The sequence below is a fragment of the Amphibalanus amphitrite genome, unplaced genomic scaffold (genome assembly GCF_019059575.1).
Source record: "Amphibalanus amphitrite isolate SeventyFive unplaced genomic scaffold, NRLGWU_Aamphi_draft 000703F_arrow, whole genome shotgun sequence".
Classification (NCBI taxonomy): domain Eukaryota; kingdom Metazoa; phylum Arthropoda; class Thecostraca; order Balanomorpha; family Balanidae; genus Amphibalanus; species Amphibalanus amphitrite.
In genome coordinates this window covers 225,879-247,372 of record NW_024882197.1, presented here as the reverse complement: position 1 = coordinate 247,372, position 21,494 = coordinate 225,879, and the positions used below count along the sequence as shown (strand labels likewise).

General features: G+C 49.9%; 1 protein-coding gene across 1 annotated transcript in view; it reads left to right on the top strand.

Moving 5' to 3' along the window:
- Positions 1-1,324: 1,324 nt before the first annotated feature.
- Positions 1,325-21,494, top strand: part of LOC122364853 (tyrosine-protein phosphatase 99A-like) — a 75,303-nt gene continuing 55,133 nt past the window's right edge. Inside the window, exon 1 of the mRNA XM_043335631.1 lies at positions 1,325-1,621. Coding sequence (XP_043191566.1) covers positions 1,561-1,621 — 61 coding nt within the window. The 5' untranslated portion in view covers positions 1,325-1,560. The remainder of the gene's footprint in view (positions 1,622-21,494) is intronic.

Below are 21,494 nucleotides of genomic sequence, written 5' to 3'. Positions count from 1 at the left end.
CAGCTTTGATGCACATGCCGTACATTCTTCTGGTCACGATTCTGCGGGCCTCCGATCACAATCTCCCCGCGGTCACTTGATAACGAATATAAGCTGACAGCCACTCCATGCCTCTGCCGTACCGCACGGGCGCGCTCCTGAACGGATTAGCCACGCGCCGAGCGAGATTGGAAACCGTGACCAGTCTCCTGGCCATCCTCCAATAAAGATGACAAAACCTCGGCTTCATTTCACCTGCCATTTAGCTGGCAGGTCGCAGCTCAGAGTTCGGCGTCTCTTACGCTAAGCTGCGCGGCGTGGACCTTTCGCGGACCCGGCTGACAGTGAAGGGGCGCTGCCGACTGCGGCACTGGCGGTGCGCCAGAATTGTACTCAGAACTGTCAGCTGACGGAGCCACCACGTGACACGCTCGCCGAGAATTCATGGTATGTAGCATCCCATCGACACGCTGTTGGCTCCAACTAAAATTCCGGCGACAGCATGGCCTAATGAAACATGCACAGGCGTAACAAGCCGCGACTGACTGTTAAACTAACAAACTAACAGCAATATTATGAGTTGTAGAAAGTGGGGAGCGTTCAATGAACATGGCAAATTTTAATTAACGTTGCCATGCTATTCTATTTTTACATTTAGGGAAGCAATTAAAGCTTCCTTCAAACTATAATGCGTTGTAACGACGTAAGATAATGTTCTGTTGCATGTATATAGGATAGTTCAGTTGCGTTATCAAGATCTCCAGCAAGGTAGAAGCTGCAGCCTTTGAGAGTTTAGTGGAGTCTGCCTCTAAACACCTGGCCACGGTAAATCTGATTAAAAGGTATTAGCTGCGGCGCCCAGACTGGTTCGTACTTAGGTGCAGCCTTATTAAAGCTGTGTATCCGCCAGCACCGAGCATAAGCCTCATAAGCTCATCGGATTGCGCCGACGCTGAGCTCTCACAAGAAATGGCAGTGCGACATCCGTTTTCAATCAGCGGGTCTCTCGGGCGCGGCGCGGCGCTACACATCTCGAACAACCAGCCGCAATCACAACGGGGGCGGCACGGGCGTCTCCGCGGCTCCGTGAGATCGAGTCGACGCTCATTTATCACGGTCGGACATTGTCGACAGCTAATCGGGCTATTGTGTCACCGGCTACGAACCCCATGGCCGCGCAGAGCCGTCGTGTTCACGAATCATCACGGCCTGTGAGATTCTCAGAGCAGACGATCGTCGGAGTGTGCCGATGGTGTTATCCCCTACTCTGGCGTGAGAGTCTCCCTAGTTCGCCCGGCGGCCGCCAGGGGCTGGGCGCGCGCCCGGCCCGCCGCCCGAGCACAACAGTCGGTCGGCCGTGGCGGGCGTAGCGGGCGTGCTCGCGCGAGGCGGGGCCGCGGGCGTGCTGGCTGGGTCGGAGAGCACGTCGGGCGGTGCGCCACGTGTGATTTCCGGAACGGAGAGCGATGCGCGGCAGCTCTGGTGGGCCGCGCTGAGACAGTGCCGCGAGCCGAGACCGGGTCGCGGTCGGGACATTGCCGGGCCGTTTGAGGTGAATGACGTCCTCCAGAGACCGGCACCATGCTGAAGAGTTTTCTGTTGTCGCTACTGGCGGCGGCGCTGTGTGGAGTTCTATGTTCAGGTGAGTGGGCCTCTGAGAGGGCCTGTGTAACAGCGAGCACTGGGGTGGTCAGGGACAGACTGCAGGCGGCCCCCGTAACTTCGGCCGGGCCTCGGAGTTCCCTGATTAGCCGTAAGCTTAGCCTCGCCGGAGACGACTGAACAAGATAGCAGAAGAGTTTTGCGTCTGGCCATCTGTCTCAGGGGGTTAGAGTGAAAGTTTTCATGTTACTTACCTGAAAACAATTACCAGTTAAATAAATGCTTAAGAATGTGAAACAAATTAGATATGACATACAAAATGAAACGTGTAATTACGTCTACAAATAAGAAGAATTTGGGCAAAGATAACGTTTAAATATGAAGAGTTAAACAAGTCGCATTAAACGCACCTGTGGGATTTGAATGCAAATGAGAAAATTATTTGTCAGTTGCTTTATTGCAACGGTTAAACCAACTGGTGCCGACACCATTTGGACCTGGCACATCCAATAACGGAGCGATGCTATTGCAGTGCATTGAAAAAACTACCGCAGTGTTTACATCATATCAACAAACACTTGTATTTTTGCAGCGATGATAAGATGCTGTGAACGTGTCAGTGTTCCGCAGCTGCAAACATGAACGTTTACGGTAGCGGGCACACGCTAATCCGATGTGTTCCGATATAGTTTGCCTTACTATCGTAGTTATCGCACGATGTATATCAGTTATACCATTACCAGACACGGCTGTCACGGGCCATATTTTGGCACGGCGTGCACCATTTGAGTAATGCAGAAACACGAATTTTAGTGAAGCTGCCGCTTCGTAGGCAAATCAATCACCCAACAACATGCAGAATGCTTGCATATAGGATAGAAACAAAATAGCTCACCAATTTTACAATCTAACTGATTGGCGCTGCTGATGGTCACTATGCAACACATTGAACACATCGGATTGCAACTATCCAGTAGTTAATATCATCAGGCAAAAATACAAGGGACTGAACACTGAACAGTCTGTTCAGTCTCATTTATACGAGGGTCTGGACTGGAGCGTTCAATGAGGAACACTCTCGGTTCCGCTGTGCCCGGAGAGCCTGCACCCCGCCCGAACGTCGGGGAGGACGAGTTAGTGCTGAGCTGTGGTCTGCGCTGTATTTGAATTGGCCAGCTGTCTGTTATTTCTGCGCTGCCTTCATAGCCAACGCCGATCCGCCGCCCAATTAGCATAATCTATTTTACCCGAAATACTATCATATCGTCGAGCTATTCCAAAAATGTGGCCCCCTCTGTACTGGCCATGAGACCAATTGAATTACAGGGGTCGTGGTGTAAAAGACTTGAATTCAAAACGAACGCGTTTGCCTCCGTCACATCTTACATTTTGCATAATAATTTCAGGTCTTTAACTATTTATGAGAATTAACATTTACAAAGTGTTGTCAATAAAAGTACAAGCATATAATGCTTGACAATTTAATATTTTGTTTTCAATCGTACTAATCTATTCACAAACAAAACATCGCTCATCAGTTCCCGAAGTGTCCTTAAATTTTCACAGTAGGTACTACAATTTTTCTAACCTGAAGGGTTTCTTTTATATTTCTCTCGCTTCATCAGCGTTCTCTGATGACAAATCGGGTCCAATCCCAGTTTTGACACCTCCTCGATATCTGCCATTTACCTCTAAACCACTTCGTTCTACTCACCCAACAGCGTCGCGACAAATGGTCTGATCCGGCCCAACCTCTAGCGGTGTGTGTTGTCCGATGCGTCCTTCCACTCGGAAGGTTCCCCATGTCGCTGTAGCACAGGACGCTATCGAACGCCGAGCGAACCCAATAACGCTCGGCTCAGTAATCTGACAGATAGGACCGGCAGTAATTCTCAAACGGCAAGCCGATAGTGAAGTTCAGCGGCAGCCTCGGGTCTCTCCTCTCTCTCTCTCTCTCTCTCTCTCTCTCTCTCTCTCTCTCTCTCTCTCTCTCTCTCTCTCTCTCTCTCTCTCTCTCTCTCTCTCTCTCTCTCTCTCTCTCTCTCTCCCTCCCTCCCTCTTTCTCTCCCTCTTTCTCTAATCTCTGTGGATGGTGTATCGCTGTCATATTTTAGTTTGGCCTTTCTAATTTTCTTACGTTGCCGAATAAATTCTCATATTATCCGAGGAACTCTTTCTCACGACCCAGCCCCGGTTATTTCATGAAATCCCCCGAAACCCGGCGCTTGGCGCCCTGTGCCATGCCACCGGACACACATCACGGCGGCGCTCCCGTTTGATGTTCCTACTGCGCTATCACGATCGTTTAAGCATACATATTTCCGGCTTTGCCGGGCCGCTGCGACGGCCTGCCACTCGCCGTGACACAGAGTACAATCAGAGAAGAGTTATAACTAATCCCTTGATATATGACTCCGATTCAGGACACGTGGTAGCACGCAGTTTGCAGATTACGTCCTGTTGAATAGGTGTCTTTACGCCATCCGAGACAGCTTAGACGTCTGTGCACCGTGGTTTGACGTACTTTTAAGTCCGATCATCCGTGTTATGGCTAAGTAATATACGCAGGTAGGAGAAGAGCCTTAGCTTAAACGGTGGTTATGAGTGACAGCTGTCCATTACACAGATTCTAACTCAATTAGCCCGCCGACCAAAATGTGCGCGCTGAACAATTTGACTGACTGCTTTGCTTAGACGGATTTGCGTGCCCGTCTGGAAACGGAGGATAATTTGAGTACCTACTTCTCCACTACGGCTCTTAAGCGTTGATTTGGTATTTTTGGGTAGCAATACCAAAACCAATCCATTTAAGCATACTGATGGTTATGACTACGAACCTTCTGCAACTCAAGCAACCGTCATGAATTATTTATATGAATATCGATCGTCACTTGGCTATTGCAATTGAGCGTCTTATAACGGGGCAGCTCTGAGAGGATCCACCACTTCGATACGAAAGTTATGTCATAGACCTATGGGTGATAAATATTTAAAAAGTTCTGATTTTATAATGTAACAGTGTTTATTATTATAAACACGTGTCGCATATAAACCGACTTCAAATGAATTTGGTAGTGCATAAATATTTTGCACCTATAACAGTGTCTACATTAGCGAGGTAGGTAGGTAGGTGCTGGAGATCTAATATGCATAAAGATATAATATATACGTACAACAAATTTGAAAATATCAATAGATGTTTTGAGTTTTCCTTAGTACATTGAGGTCATGAAACCCTTATGAAAACCTTTTATTACTTGATAGAAGGACTTGGCCGTGGATTCAATTTTATAACGCTCTTTGAGCTCTCTAGACAAGAACATGTCCACTCCAAACCCGTATCATGCATCGAATTTGCTTACATAGTTTCCTTCTGAAAACAAGAATGTCGTTTCTTTCAGACAAGCGAACACTCGTAGATAAAATAAAATTAAGCATCGCCTTGTTGTTAGATTTATTGGCTGCACGCTTTTCCTTCGGAGGCTGAGATAGATAATACTTAAACTTTCCTTGACCCTTACGAACCGGGAAATAAATTCAATAAAGCACGGCATCTGCTGCTAACTTTAAAGCACGTCATTTTTTAGCTAAGCGGTATAGACTTGCTGCTGAAGACACCTTTTATGGTTCTATCCGAAATATGTAAGGTAACCGCTCATAAGAAAAAGATATAGGCTGTTTGACTAAATAAGCAATCGAAATTATGCATATGTGCATGTTTGTGCAATGGTGATTTATGTATGACCATTCGTTGGAATGGTTCTAATTAGCACTGACCTATCATACTACCTATCAGCTACTCCAGCAATGTAATTGTATGGTAGCGGCTCATCTCTGCATTTAAGAAGGCAAACATGCAGTATGATGTTCCTTTTCATTCGTATTTGATTGGCAGCCGGCAACAAGCCTCCAAGGTCTTGCATACGAAGTGCGAATGAACTACTGATTATTGGATTAAAATGACAGGCGATCACTTTAAAAGTCAAATTACTACAAACGGCATAAAGCTGTAAATGCAAAAACAATCAGATTCCCATAGCTCATTTTCATCTTGACACGGAGCCTGCCATGCAAATAGCTCATTCCGATCTATCGACTCACCGTCGCCTCCGCCAAGACACCTCACAACCACCGGAATGGCCCAGGAATCACACTCGCTCCAAACCCGCCGCTCTCATCCTCTGTCCATGTCCGGGGAATCCGTAACACGCGGTGCATCGCTCTGGCATGCGGTCCCTCCCACCTTGGCTCGCGCTGCCCTCCCGCTGACTCCCCCTCCCCTCCCCCATCCCGCTGTGGTCGGTACGTCCGGCTACCCCTCCCCCTCTCCTCTGTCCACTCGCCGCCTCTGTCCCCTCCACTACCTCCTAACAGGGGGCGTCCTCCGCGAACCGAGAGAGGAGCTCCGTCAGTAGTGATGCATCGCACCGACTCCGGAAGCAGCGGCGAGCCGCAGTGGGCGCCGCCCGCGGCTGGTCGCTGTGACCACAGCGGGGCAGAGATGGCTCACTGACCGATCGCCGCGGGGTTTCTGGGGCGGCGGGTTCTGGAGGGGCGCTCCCCGACTGATGTTGTGGTCAGCGCTGGTGAGGGTGGTGACGGTGCGGTTAGCCGGATAGCGTGGTGACAAGGGTGGTGTCTGATGGCGTCCGACGGCGCCGTTAGTGATCATCACTTCTCAGAGTCGCCGACCCGGACATTAGCACTTCCTTTCCGCCTTCTGGTGACTTGTCAACTGTCCAGTGTTCACTGTTCAGTGTCCACTTACCGCGAGAGCTTGCTGGTATAGGGCATGCAATCTATGATTCAGCCGTAGTGCCATCTTAGCTCACTCTCATAGTTTACAAAGGTGATAAGTATTCATAGATGCTGCAGTCAGCAGTTCTTTGTTTGCTGTCTTCTGACGACATCGTCTCTCTCAGTCTTCTCCAGACACTATCTCCGTGTTCATTCTTGTAATTTACATCGCCTCATCTTCTGATGATGACTTTGTCTGTGCGTCGCTACCCTGTAATAAAACCGCCTCTCTGTGTCTCCTGATGACACGGACTGTGTCGCTATCTGATGTTGACACCGCGGCGGTGACACAGCCGACAAGGTGCCACCGCATCCGGGTGCTGTCTGACTCCGCTGGGGCGCGGGGAGGCTGGCTCCTAATCCGATTACCCGCTGCCGACCGGAGGGCCATGTGCTGGCCCGTGCCACGTGCCATGTGCCGGCCAGGGGCAGGGCTGCATTGCAAGGTGTCAGCTGTGTATGATGATCAGGGCTGCACCGCAGCAGTGTTGATCTATTGCACGTGCGACGCGCTGCACCGGTCTGTGTTCCATGACCTGTGCCGACCCGTGCCATGTGTCACGTGCCTGTCAGCGCTTCCCATGCTGGCCTGGTGGCTGTGGTACTGTCACATTCCATAATCCCGTGCCCTGTTCTATCATCTCTCCTCACATGGATCACTACAGACCCATGTTTGCCGTCTGCGTTTCGACATCAGCCAGAGATCTGCCATGCGAGGCTGCACCAATGCTTAGCCAATACCTGCTAACGAGTGGGCAAACAGCCGGAGTCCGAATATGGCCAGCGTTGGATGACGCTCGGTGGGGTTGGATGCCGTATGACACGCCTGACTTGCACTGCTGGATGATGGTAAATACCGACGTGGCTGTATGTACTCATTCGGGCAGTCCGGCTTTCATGCGAGATTGTTGGCAGGAAAGCTAGTGATCGAGTTTAGAGAGCCTGTCATTGTGGTTAGGTCAGTTATCGGAATATCAGTCCGAGTTTTTCTAGCTGTCCTTGAAAAGTCGCTTCCTTCCAGGAAGAAATATTGAAATTCCTTGCATTCCTTAAAACAATATCTTATGTATAGTGTTGGAGCTGAGGTAGTCCACAATAAACGTGTAATTAAATTGGACTAAGCTAAAATGCAAATGCTGCGTAATTTGTTGCATAATTAGCCAATAGAGTGAATGAAAAAGGGCAAACTCGAGGCAAGCTCATCTTACAAGCTTTCCAACAACGAAATTTCGAACTTTCTATGCGCTGCAGGCTCCACTCGCCTCTAGCCAGGCTCTGTGTCATCCCGGCTCTGTTCCAGGGGGAGTGGGACATTGCGCTATCCGATTGCAATACTCTGCCCGACCGTTTAGCCCCAATACCGGAGATTATCGGAAACACCCCCGCAGTCGGACTGTGTTGATCGTGCGCTCACATTACTGGCTGCGCGTGTTTGCCTCCGGGCGAAATTGGACGCCAACCGGGCCTGTTTGTTTGCAGGTCTCGCTACAAGTGTTTACTTGTCGGCGCTACAAGCACGCTGACGGTAAATGCGACCGCCGACATTAATTTCCGACCTTGGTAGTGTGTCGGCGGTGTGGGAGGCTGTGTCTATGGGTACACGGGTTCACCTGTGCCGCCGGCATGCTGTGTGCTCTGTGTATCCTCTCTAGTAAACACGGAGTCCGCCACCGCCCTGACCGCGGCGCGGGCACCGCCTGCGGCGAGCAGAGGTCGGAGAGACGGGGAAGGCCGCAGATGGTGTTTAGAGGCAAAAATAACACCGCAGAAGATGACGAGGTCGCGGCCGAGAAACGTTAACCCGCGCCCCACTGGGGTCTGTGTATAACACGCCCTACTGGGGGGGGGGGGGGGCTATTCATAGCCCCCCCTCCTAACTCCGAAACTACTAGGCCGATCGTCAAAATTCAAACGGCGTCTGATAGCCCCGGAAAAACTGTCGAGCGAAACCTAATTTCATTGACCTCGAGGTCACCGATGACGTCACAGGTCAGGTCAAAGTAAAAATTATTAGCACTTTGGCTTGTTCACATTTTGGGCTCTGGCCGCCGTCATACAAGTCAGATCAGGCTCATTTTTGGTTTCCACACTCGTGAACAGATGCTCTAGATACCTTGAGGGTACCAAACTTGTACTTTGATTTTCAGGTCAGGGTCAGGTCATCACAGGTCACGAAAATATTATATCATGCGTCGGTCACGTGACACATGTTTTATGGTCCATTTAGGCCATAGATTTCGAATTTGATGTCGTCTGTGTCATTCAAGGTCATTTTGAGTCGAAATTAGCTTAGGTCAGGTCACTTTCAGGTCAAAAAAGGTCAAATTTTGAAGTTGAAATTTTTCAACAAAAAAGGTGTCTATTGGATGCAGTTTGAGCTCAGGAACACGATGGTGCCATTTATATTGGTGTACGATTCCAAATACGTACTGAAAAATTGATTTGAAAAATTAATAATTGTGAATTTTTTGCAATAATGCGTATAACTTGGCCATTTTTGAAGATATTTAGCTAAAACTTGCTAGAGTTAGTCATAATCATGCGTTCTGTCACATATATTCCGGTTTTTCGAAAAGTCAAAAAATTTTTGAAAAAAAATATAAAAATATAAATTTTGAATATTATTATATGAAATTTTCGAAATTTTCAAAATTTTGAAAATCCGAGATAGCAGTTTGATAGCGCGGTCAATTCTGAGTCCTTTCATGCAAAGAAATTGGATCTAGCTTAAAAATTGAGCTCTTGGGAGCGATTGCCGTGGTTCAATGTTTTGCGTCGAAATCGGACGAACATGACGTCACTCTGACGTCATTTCCGGCCGACCTATGGTAGCTACGAAGTTCAAATTTTGACACAAGGTGTCAAATTGATGCAGCCGAAGGTACTGAAAGTTTGGCGTCGATTCGTCAAGCGGTTTGGAAGTTATTGCAGAAAAACGGGAGGGGGGGCTATAAATAGCCCCCCCCCCCAGTGGGGCGCGGGTTAAAAAAGTGCAGGAAGAAGGAAGAGGATGTATGATGGATGACCTGCCCGAACGGACGTCATATTGTTGCCATAGCTCCAGCAGTCACGGTCACATCGTATGGCTCAAAGTGGCCAGAGATGGGGCAGTTCGGTGGTGTATGTACTGCAAGAGTGCCCCTCCAAATTAAAAATCACAGTTCTGTAAGATATTATCATTCGTCTGTCCACCTCTCTCGCCACCATTTGTCATATCAATTTCAAACCTAGCATATCTGTATCTATATATGCATGCATGTCTCAAGCGACAACTGCATAAACATGACACGTCTGCTATTGAAGGAAATGCGTCTCTGACAGCAATCCATATAATCCCTCGTCGAAAACTTTGGACCGTCGTTTGTTCACGACTCTTCCGATGCAGAGTTATTGGCCGATCGGAGCGCAGCCTATCCTTCGGGGAGAGGAGAGCGAGGAAGCGGGAACATTCAAGGAGACTATGGCGCGGAGCAGAGCGGGAACATCCAGCGGCAGGGGGTGGAGGAGAGCGGGAACATCCAGGGAGGGATCACTGATCGCCACTCGCCGCAGACACCCCGTCGCGCCGGGTCATGCAGGAAAGGCGATAAACGGCGCCCCTTCGAGAAACAGATAACCCGCGCCGATCACTGTCAATAAGTCACAGCCATTTCATAGGAATTATGATCGTCCCGGCCAAGTTGAAGCGTTCTCAGAAATGAATGGTGATCCGGTCCGGGCCACACGCCAGTCAAGTTTCACTGGCGACCCCTGACCCCGACCATAGGGCCCGGCGGTGGGTCTGAGCCGTGCAGAAGGCGACTGACCTCGGCTGGCCACTGAGGAGCCTCCCAAATGACGGAGTGTCCAGTGATGACGTGAACCGATGCCCGATACAGTATGGATATTGGTATGGATGTTGTTTGAGTTTTCATTTGCGTTGGAATTCAAATGACATGCTCTTATAAAATGAAAGAAAGACGTGATGGTATTGAACAAATAACTCATGGTTGGCTAGATGCATGCCATTTAATCTAGGAGTTGCTAACATTTAGCCAACTTTTATCACTACTGAAAGTTAAGTAAGCATTGCTGCCACTTATTTCCTCGTGACGCGAAGCAATTCTGCTCTAATGGATAAAATACATTCTTCTGAAGTTTACTTATAGAACAGTGTGCTGTTTTTTCTTCATCACGGCGAAGTTCTCAGAGTTGTGCCAAGTTTGGGGCCGTGATCGACACCGGCCTCATTGCTGTCGTTTTTTTTTCCTCGTCGTTCCTTGCGCCGGTGGCAGGCGGCTAGCAGCCGCCGGCGCGGGTCTCTAATGAAGACATAAAACAGACCCAGCAAACAAAGGCCGCTTTTAATCAGACATCCACCGAAACATTGCTTCAAGGAGAACAATCCGCTGATGAAACGTCGTGGCAAATTGGAATGAATGCCCTGCGGGCGGGGTGGAGCTCCGCTCACCCCAGTCTCCAGCCGCGCCGGTGTGAGACCAGCCCAAGGCAGCGCGACAACTGAACAACGCCCGACAAATGCGGTACGCATTAGGCAGGAGCACGGCACATCTTGTGCTGATTTGTCGGCGGTTGTCGGGACAAGCGTGACAAACGTCCTCAACGCTCCTGTGCGGTGGATTTGCATGCGTTAAATTCCTGATTAGAAATCATCAGTACGCCAAGCTTAATGTTTCCCCTTCATCAAAATGTCACTAGACGCATCAGCATATCGCATGATCCACTGCAATACTTACGAAAATGCAGTCAGAGGTGCAGCATTACGGGACACTGCGGCTAGTCATGTACTATTTATTGAAGCCATTTTCGTTTTGCCACCGACCTAGTCTGCAGTCGGCACCTCAGCAGCGATACTTACCTCACGCGCCCCGCGGCAACGTTCTCTAGATCAAACACACCGCACACCACCTCCCATCAGCACCTGCCTCTGAGGCCGCCGGCGAGCTGGCAACCAAGGGCAGGCCAGCTTAGCGGCGTCCTGTGCAAGTGCACGGCGCTAAGACCTGCGTAACACACCGCTGGGAAGACGTATGCTTCATGAAAATGCATTAGCGCCGCATGTCGGCGGATAAAGCTGAGACGGGCGGTCTGAGTCCCAACTGCAGCGCGATCAATAACGATAGGCCCACTCGGGGCTCTATAGAAGCCATCAAGGCTGTAGATACTAAGGAATGTTTTATCTTGCGTCATAATCATAAGACAATCGACCGTCGAGACTCGATAGCAAAACTTGGGGTGGGTATTTGAAGACGGAATTTCCTTAGAAGAAAGTATCTAAATGATTTTGGAGTAAAATAAACTACATAAACTGTATTTTGTTGGCTACAAAGGAACATTATTTCATTCTGAATGAGACAAAGACTTCACTGGACGCAAATCTCAGTGTTGAACGTTGGTGATACGTAGGCACATTTACATCAAGTCCATTTATAAGTCTCATCACTTTGACCCTATCAGCAATAAAAAGAAATAATAAACAAAACTAATTTTGATATTGCAACGTGAAAACCGTTTCAGGAACAATCCCCGCTAAGCCTCTTGATCTCCTGGTGATGAAATAACCCACAGTTGATGCCACATCAGCGTGACAAAGCTGCATGCGATGCGGCCGTAAAGTTGGTGGCGGCGGTTACGAGTCTGACTCTGTATTCACAGCTCACCGACAGACGTCGGCCGCCGGTGCGTCTGTCCTCCGCGGCCGCCCGGAGCACTGATTTACCTCCCAGACCGAGGCGAGCTTTGATGTCGACTGCAGTCGGGTGCTAACTCTCACTCGGCCATCCCGTGCCGCTCGCCGGCGCAGCCTTTTACCACCCGCCAGCTCCGGCGTCCAGAAACGGCGCTGGGCCGGCACTGAGGCTCTATGGCAACGAGCTCCGGTCAATTTACTGCCGGTGCCGGGGGAGGGGGCCCACTCGGCCAGTCCTTATCCCTGTCATTATCGGCTGCTCTGAGGGCTCGCCCGCGCGCCGAGCCGCACTCTTCGGAGCCCTCTGACCCTTGACCTGGGCCGGCCTGCCGGGTGGTTTTTGCTCAGAGGAGGGCCGCCCGTTGGCCGTGGGAACCTGTGTGTTCCTCCCTCGGGCAGGTCACGCGCCCCAGTGTGCAGTATTGCTGGCGTGGGAAGAACGCTTCGTCTGCTCTCCAGTCTTTAGCGGCGGTGTTTAGCCGGCTAAACGGCGAAATGGCCGGATGCAGTCGCTCGGTCTCTGGGCGCAGGCACTGCGGATGATTGGTGGGAAGTTGAGAGGGCTCTTGTTCTCCGCACTGCCTCTGCGAGAGGAGCTAGTGTGTGAACAGCCCCTCCAACAGGAACCTCGCGTGTCGACCGATCGTTTAGTTATCGGAATGAGCCCTGCGCATGGTTACGTTCGAATGGAGCTCAGCGTGGCGGCAATCTCCAGGGGAAGTCGAGCGCAGCGGTGGAGCGATGGCGAGAATAGACCGCTGATCGGTTCCGTGTTAGCTCACACTGTCAGCTCACACATAAACACGGCCATCTATTAGCGCTAGGTTTTGTTAAGCGGAGCTGTACATCACGGCATGCTGCACAGATTGATCTCAGCAGGGCTTATCACAGAGAGCATTCCTCTGGGCAATGTGGTTATTATGGTCATCGGATAAAGTGGCTCGGTGATAAGGGCGCATCATGATTTCTACGAAGAAATCGCGTAAGAGTAACTTCGTAACATGCCTGCGGCTATAGCATTATGATATCTGGCTTTAGATGTTTGATAAAAAATGCATGCACATATAAGCGTGATGGTGGTGGGCTGAAAAGAAAACGGCGCAAAAAACAGCGAAAAGATTAGGCACAATCAATAAGTGAGCTTATTACTTCTGCGTATTATACAACTACTCTTCTGGTGAATTGCCAGGCCCAGTCCGCATTTTCAACTCTGCATTCCGCATCAGTGCATCCAAACGCGCGGCGGGCGCACTGAGGCCAGACGGTCCATCGACGTCTGGGCGTGTTTTCGGCGGATAGCTGGCCCTTGCCGCGGCTCGGCTCCTTGTTTATGACGCCGGTGTGGCGACATAGCGGCCAAGTTGACGCCGCCCGGGGACCGATACGTTGGCCGGCGTGTCATCCGCTCCGCTCGCCGCGCTGCCGTCCAGACTCCAGCAACTTGGCTGGACGGAAATCTGGGGCCGCCGCTCGGCACCGACACTTCCGCCGGCGAGAAAAACACACGGTGCGTTACTGATGTTTTCTGATCGGGCTCATGCGCGGCCGTTCGTGACCGGGTGGTCCCGGGCCGCCCGGCCTCAGGTCAGGTCAGAGGTCGGCCCGGGTGACGCTCATGACTAATAAACTCTGGCCGCGAGCGACACGTCGGACGTCCGACCGGCTGGAGAGCAAAGTGGCCGTTTTTGTGCCCGTTTTGTGTCAGTTTTGAGCTTTACGGTGGGTCCAAGCAGCCGTATACGCTCAGCCACTCGGCTTTACGCCAGTTTTACTGCGGGCACACTGCATCCAGATCGGTGGCACTGATCGTATCGAAAATGAGTTAGCCAATAAAGCGAGATAAAATTTGTGACCGAAGATCGTATCGGCCCATTGGCTCCGGCTGGTTTTCGGTCATTGTGTGTTTCGTTTGAACTCGTGCTGTGAACTAACACGTGAAAGCTGGGCGGCTTTGGCAGCAGTGCGCGCAGAGGGCGTTATTTCACCCTACGCACTATTCCACAGTTTGCCGACTAGCTCAACTCGTGCATCCTCCTCCATTAATGCGTCCCTGTTGATGTTTATAGGGATGTTTCCCGGTTAACTAGCCCCATTACCACCAACACGACGTGGCGCGAGCCGCCAGTGACTGCATTCTTGTGAGAACACGCTCGTTAGAGCGCGCGCCGACGGCCGCGGCCACTGTCTTAATTGGCTCGCTCAGGAGCGGTATCAGACAGATGATCACGCTGTTCCATCTCCGATGACAAGCCGTGGATTACTGCCGAGCTGTCTTCCAAACGAGGTCCCTCGCCGGAGATCAGCATGCCGGGACGAGCGGAGCTGCTCGGTCAGAGCGCACAGCCAATCCCCGATGGCCCTGAGAGCAGCTTCGGACGCTGAATGACAGCCGTCATATCGGCGCCGGACAGCCCAGGGACGATCGATGGCAGACCCGCTCAGACAGGAGGTCAACCGGGTCACATCATCGTGTCACATCACCAGACAATGTCGGGTCAAGTCATGGCGAGAGCGACAACTTCATCAGAAAACCAAGCCGTGCTGAACATTTCATTTGTTTATGGATACCGTCTCGAATAAAGTGAAAACACAATGCATGTAAAAGCGGAGCCTGAAATGATTTCCATTCCGGACGTGGCGACGGGCCCTCTGCTCTCCCCAGAGTGAGGCGGGTCGCGCTCTGGCGACGCCATGCCATAGGTTCTAGCCGTCTGGGTCGATTCCGACCGGCGGGCGTTATGTCCCATCTCGTTCCGCCGCCGCCGCCCTGCCCTAACTCGTTCCGGTGCCGGCGGCCTGTTCCAACCCGTTCCGCTATCTGGCCGTGCCTCTGCCCAGCCACCGCGAGACCACCGCCCTGGAGGCTGGAACTATTCGACCACCCTCCCTTCCGTCCACCCCTCGCCTCCAGCCCGCCGTCTCCGCCTAGAAGCCACTATCCCGATTCCCGAACAGAGATGGGTGAGTGATTTCACCCTGTCCCGACATCACCATACCGGACCGCCCCGGTACCTATCACGCGGCGGGAGCCACCCGTCCTCCGGCCCTCAGTTAGGAGGACTAATGAGCATTGTCCTGAAGGAGGACTGATGGGCTCCCGGCATGTGGTCCGTGGGTGCGTCCCTCCGGCGCGGCCGACCGCCGTGCTTCGTCCGGTTAAGCGAAGACCACTTCGTCACAGTGACATGGCTAAGACTTTGGGGACGACACTGGTAGATTGTAGATGCTATCGTCGTTGACGTAAACAAGCCCCGTGAGGCATTGGACAACAAAGGGGCGGGTCAGCAGATTCCAGAAGGGATATGGACGCGACTGAGCCGGAAGCCATTTCTTACAGGCCAGTCCAAAGCGGGGCTATTGGGCCGATCTGCTTCGTGTGAGGCCTAACGAAGCACACTGAAATGGAAAAGTAAATGACCCGGAGATTGGCGAGCAGTATCGGTCTTTCATCTGGGGCGACTGACACTGATGTTATGGAGATCAATGGAGCCCACATAAGTGTGTGCTGGAGATATTATGTAAGATATATGTTATGGACATGCACTTGCAGCATATTCACAGTGTTTACGTAATGTTCCATATCTAAAATCTTTTTTCTTTGCGGGAAGCCAAATTCTGGAGCAAAAGCATGCTGCAATTCAATCAGGGCTGTCTCATCCCTATCTCCGTAACGTGTCGTGTGCGACCAATGACGTCACGGCATTGCGGCGTTCTGATTGGGCGGCAGCTAGCTGAATCGCCCGACTGTCCCCGCTCGACAAGCGCACGTGCGCCGACTAGACATTTGTAGTGGCATTGACGGCAGAAAAAGTGAGGTAATGGAGAGCTCTGAATGTACTTGAATAGAGTCTAAGCCGTTAGTAATACGTAAAAACGTCAGATAGGTTTCTTGTTCGTCTTGATTTGAGCTTTTATGTGATATAACTTTTACCTTAGTGTCGAGGTTGGCAGCTATGTGGGAGAGCCCTAAAGTTGGGTTATTTTCCATAGGATTGCATTACAGCCGTCCGACCCTTCGTACCAGTGACGTCACGGAAATCGCTGCTTCGGCCTAATGAGCATACCTTCTATATAGGGCCTTGCAATTCAATAGGGACTTCAATCGACTGTCTATATTTGATGGTGCTCCCGTGCTTGTTTATGACTCGCCACCTCATGGTTGATGAGGCAAGACTGCATTCCATGGAATAATGTCACATTAGGAAAACAACAGACTGAAACAAATGTAGATACAGGGATGTTCACGAAAAACTGACACATTTTAAAACGACTTTGTGAGCATGTGAGAGCTCACGGAGACTTGACTTGCATGCCATTCGAAAGCCTGTTGAAAAAAGTTTTGTATCTGCATAGCTCCTTTAGTTAGCATCACATGAGCTTCCAAATAAATAAGAAAGCGTTAAAATGGGGAAATTTGACTTGGCGACAAAACTTAACGGAAAAACAATGAAGCTCTCGCGGCTGCCATCTGCCACCACGACTGAACCAGTCTACGAATTCGTCTAAAATTTGACATATTAATGTTTCGATGGATTATGTTTTATACTATTGGCATATTGTGGGCAAATTCCTAAGGAATGCCAAAATTGGCAGGCTTGGAAGTGCTGATGTCAGAAACCATGGCCGCATGCTGGCAGTCACTGTAGAGTGGTACCGTGCCATCTTCTAACAGCTTCTGTTAGCTACTGTAGCGGAAATGGGTCAACGTCTACACCATTTGGTGGTTCTGGCACGTCAGGGCCACCCAACGTACAGTAACGGCGATCATCGGTCTCATACGAGAACAGGGGGGAGGGGGCACTTGTCTCGCGCATCACCTCTCACCCATAGCCGGCCATTTCGCTCTACCTCAACTCCGTGGACTATTCCTGTGGGGTCACGTGAGTGACATGATCTGTAGCAGCGGCCCAAAGGACATCAAACCTCCCGACGAGTGCAGTGAGAGGTGTTGCAATTCTCCAGGCACGTGCCCAAAAACGGGGAATAATTTCCTGTTTCGGGCTGAGTCGTGCACTGCTCCAAAAACTCGTCACCTGCAAAATACGCTGTAACTTCTTAGAAACGAAAATGACATGATCCCAAAATATGTCAATACAAACTTAGAAGTCCACTCTATTTGCCCATAGCATGATCACCGTTCTGAGGGCAGGCGCGGATACAAGGGGGGGGGGCCATGGGGGCCATGGCCCCCCCCCCTTGGCCGATTTTTTTTTTTTTCAAAAATAAAATAAAAAGTTAAAAAGTTAAAAAGCTGAAAAGGGGGCCTCATGAAAATAAAGTGGCCGAAATCCGATGAGTTTTTTTTTTTAACCTACCCACTTAGTTATTTCTTAGAAGACTAGCTGAGAAGACTTCTTTGTTAGAAGATTGGTAAAGCTTTTCATAACTTGGAGGTCTCCTATACTCACAGAGATGACCACTTTTACAGGGCCTCCTAACCTGCACAGAGGGCCTCCAAGCCTGCACAGATGTTGAGATGTTGCCTGAACAGCTAGATAAGCTCAATAGACGCAGTTTTTTTTTGGGGGGGGGCCCAACAAGTGGGAAGATGGGGCCTCCAACAGGTGGGATTATGGGGGGGGGCCTCCTGGTTTCTAATGGCCCCTCCCTTGGAGATTTTCTGGATCCGCCCCTGTCTGAGGGCAAGTGTTTTCTCGTAATTCGGAAATAAAATGTGTCAGTTTTTCGTGAACATCCCTGTATTTGCATTTGAGAGCAGCCAATCGACCCTAGCACAATGGAGCTGGGTCAACAAAACGTGTTCCTGAACTGAAAGGGTTATCGTTTTCACTTTCGGAGCCCAGGTCGTTGATCAAAGTCGACCTATCTTCTCGAGTTATTGATGTCATATTGCCCACACCCTATCATTTTTCTTTGAGGCAACATGTGTCCCATAGCAGTCTGAGACACGGCTGCTCGTCATTCCTGCCGCGTGCGGTTGTTCCGAGTCGCCGACACCTCATCTCGCAGTGAAGCCCCTGACCGGCCGAAACTAGGCCTCTCTGCAGCGAGCGCCGCTGGAACCGCCGTCTGCCAATCCTCTGCAGATGAGGGGAGATGTGTGTAGTGCAGCTCGCTTCCCACTGGATGCGGGTGATTCTGATACAAAATCCACCGGTCCCACAGTACCGTCTGTACTTCCAAACTGTCCCTGCGCGGTCTCACTCAGGTGCGGTCGGTCACCGCCGGTCTCGCACCTCAGCAAACAGACCTCCAATCTCACTAGGATCGGGGCAATCTGGTGCGGCTCCGTCGCCCCGCAGCACGCGTGGCGACGTGCCCTCCCGATATAGCCCGCAGCGGTGGGACGCGCTGCGTCGCGGACGACGTTTTTCAACAGGAGGAGATCGAGCGACGGCGGCGATGCTTTACATAGCCACAGGCGACGCGATCGACGCAGCGGGCCCACCCACTGTCAGCCGCAGAGCGCGACGGTTTCGGCGTCGATTCGTCGACCGCCGTTTTTAGTGCGGCTGATCGTGAGTCGGCCAAACGCTGAGCTCACCTCTGGGTATAGGCGAGTGGAGACGCGGGAACAGGGCCCCTGTTGCCACGCGGCGGACCGTCACCAGGCTGGATCGGCGCCAAATCTTTCCTGCAGGAGCTGGCAGCGCCCGTAGAACGGTATTTCGAGTACGCCAATCTCGCCACTGACTTGTGCTGCTGTGAGAGGCACTGGGGTAGCGTGTCAGGTTCTGAATATGGAGGCAGCCTGAATTCTTTGACCCACTCCCGTATCGTATTGCCTCCACTCCATCCTGCAACAATACAGTGCATTTGTTGTTGTCCATGAAGCGTTGGCCGTGGAACTCATGTTTTGAGAGTGAGCAACTGAACATTCATCTCTCGTTTTTCGCCTGTCGAACTCCATGCCGTTATATTGGCTTGGGACCAGGGGCCCAGGTGACGTCATGCGCAGAAAAAGGCAATGGCTTCCCGGCGGCAGGCGGGGTTAACTGAAATTCATTGATATTATGGTCAACTTTCTCTGACGTTTCGGTCCTCTTAGAGCTCCTTTGAGGTGACTGATACCCACAAAAAGGGCGTAGATGACCGAACTACCTCCAGATTCTTTGCAAAGATTGTGTTGGCTCTTTGGTTACAAATACACAAATTGTATGAGAATTTAGGAATAAATTGCAACTGCACGACAGCTTTATTATCCATCGCATATCTATTTTTTGCTTATTTTCTTGATCGAGGTAGTCCAATTACATGCCTAATTTGATTCCAATTGAATGGGACATTCTTTTATTAGTTGTACCTTACTGAATTATAAGACTACTTCCACTCGTGATGTCATCCCACATGTTTTTTGTTTCAAGGCCTATGACAGTAAATCTATTTCAGTTATATATTTCCCTCTCAACTATTCGCTGAAGTACATCACTATTTTTCTCTCCCCTCTCTGTCTTTCTCTCCCTCTCTCCTCCTTTCTTTCTCTTTCTGTTTCTGTTTGAATCTATGTCCTTTCACAAAAGAAATACATCACTAAGTTACCAGCCTCACATTGCGCTACGTCATGGTTAAATGCCATTCTTACAAGCCTCTCCAGGCACGGTTTGCAGTTTGGGCGCGGCACGGCTACCTTGCTGCTAATTGCTAACTCAATTTGTCGCTATCTACAAGACAGCGAGCCGTTTTACATGACACCGCAGAGCTACTTCCGGCATTGTATTACAGCATCAAACTACTCATTTTTCGCCAACGGCGTGCTGCAAGTTTCATCAGGCGACCGCTCCGGGAATTTCCAGCCAAAGTGTTGGGCTGGTCACAATCACTGAACATCTATCCAGAGGACAGGCATCCTGCTTATAGGATTAATGCTCATTTTTGATCCCGCCGCTTTTATCAGAGGAAATAAGAGGCTACATCTTTTACAACATCGTCATGATGGGAGTGTTGGCCCAGCCTGGTAATGTAGCCTCATGGCTGTAAGTTATTGTCCATCTGATACGTTTAATACTCTTTTTTAAATACAGCAATGCTTGTTTTTCTCAACAAAGTAGTTGGCATTTCAAGCTTTGCGTACATTGAGGCGTGGAATGTGCTTATGTAGATACCTCAGATTGTGTGATGGCATGAAAAACATTACCTACATTGGGAAAAATCATAGCATGTGTAGGAGATATGGGGATAACTTTCCGGCTTAGAATGCAAAATGTCTTTATATGCAGCAAATGACATACTGAATGCAACGTAACATCCCATTACCAAACAAGTTGTCTCATACACACACAGAAATATTGAGCGGAAAAACGGTGTAATTGAAAGTACCAAAAGGAACATTTTTTTGGTGTAAATTACTCTGTTTTCTGGGTAAAAGAACACTTATATGTGTGTTTTGCTAGCTTCGGAGTGCTTCACTATTGTGTAGGAGAACCGCTTTCAGTGTAACTTTACCGCGGATCTCGCGTTACATTTACGCACAAATATGTGTTTTTGGTAAAAAGTACCAAAAGGAACACTCGCGTGGTAATCGTACACAAATTCATGACGGTAAATTTACACAAATATGACGGTTATTATAACGATTTTTTCTGGTAAAGCTAATGTTGGGCCCGCAAAATTTGTAACGCAAGCGACACGCGGCGGGACGTTGTCGCCAGCCGCGAGCCTATATATAGGCTCGCGAAATATATAGTCGAAATATACACAAATAGAAATATACACGAAATATATATACACACAGAAATATTGAGCGATGTCAAGTTCAATATACTCGTAAATAGTTCAATTAGCTTCAAAGTTCTGCTTCACTTAGTAAAATATCTTTAGTTTAAGTATTTTCGTGATAAAGAAGCAAGGTATCCGTCGCACAACGCCATAATAAGTAGGGGCATCAAGAATAAGTTTGTTTTTATACGACGTTTATTGGTTAACTAACAAACATCGGCAGTTTTATTACACCACACAAGCATCTTCACGCAAAACAGGATAATGTAACAGCATAACAGATGTTCAAATACCTAACTGATATGTTTCCATGCAAAGCAAGTGTATCCATACGCGAATGAGTGTTGTGTCGCACTGGTAATTGCGGTACACATCCAGAGCACCGTTCGTTTACGTCAACCAGTGTAAATTTAGCGAAATTTTGAGCTATATGCTGACGGCGGCGGCGCCATTTTCGCAATCTGTCAGTTGTGCGCCGGGGACCGCGGGGGCCGGCGGGGGAGTGTTGTGGCTGCAGTGCGCAGAGTGGGTTTGCCCATTCTTGTGCGATCAGTGAGATAAAACAGTGCTGTGGTGTTTATCTAGTTCGATAATCAGCTGAGTAATGAGTGACTAAGTGAATAATAAGTGAAATACTGCATTGTGGTCATCGTCCGATAACTGCAATCAAGACCGAGTCTGAAATCTGAAGCGGAGCGACATTGGAGGAGCTGCTGGAAATTATCCAGCTTTGTCGGAGTGCTAAGGTGGG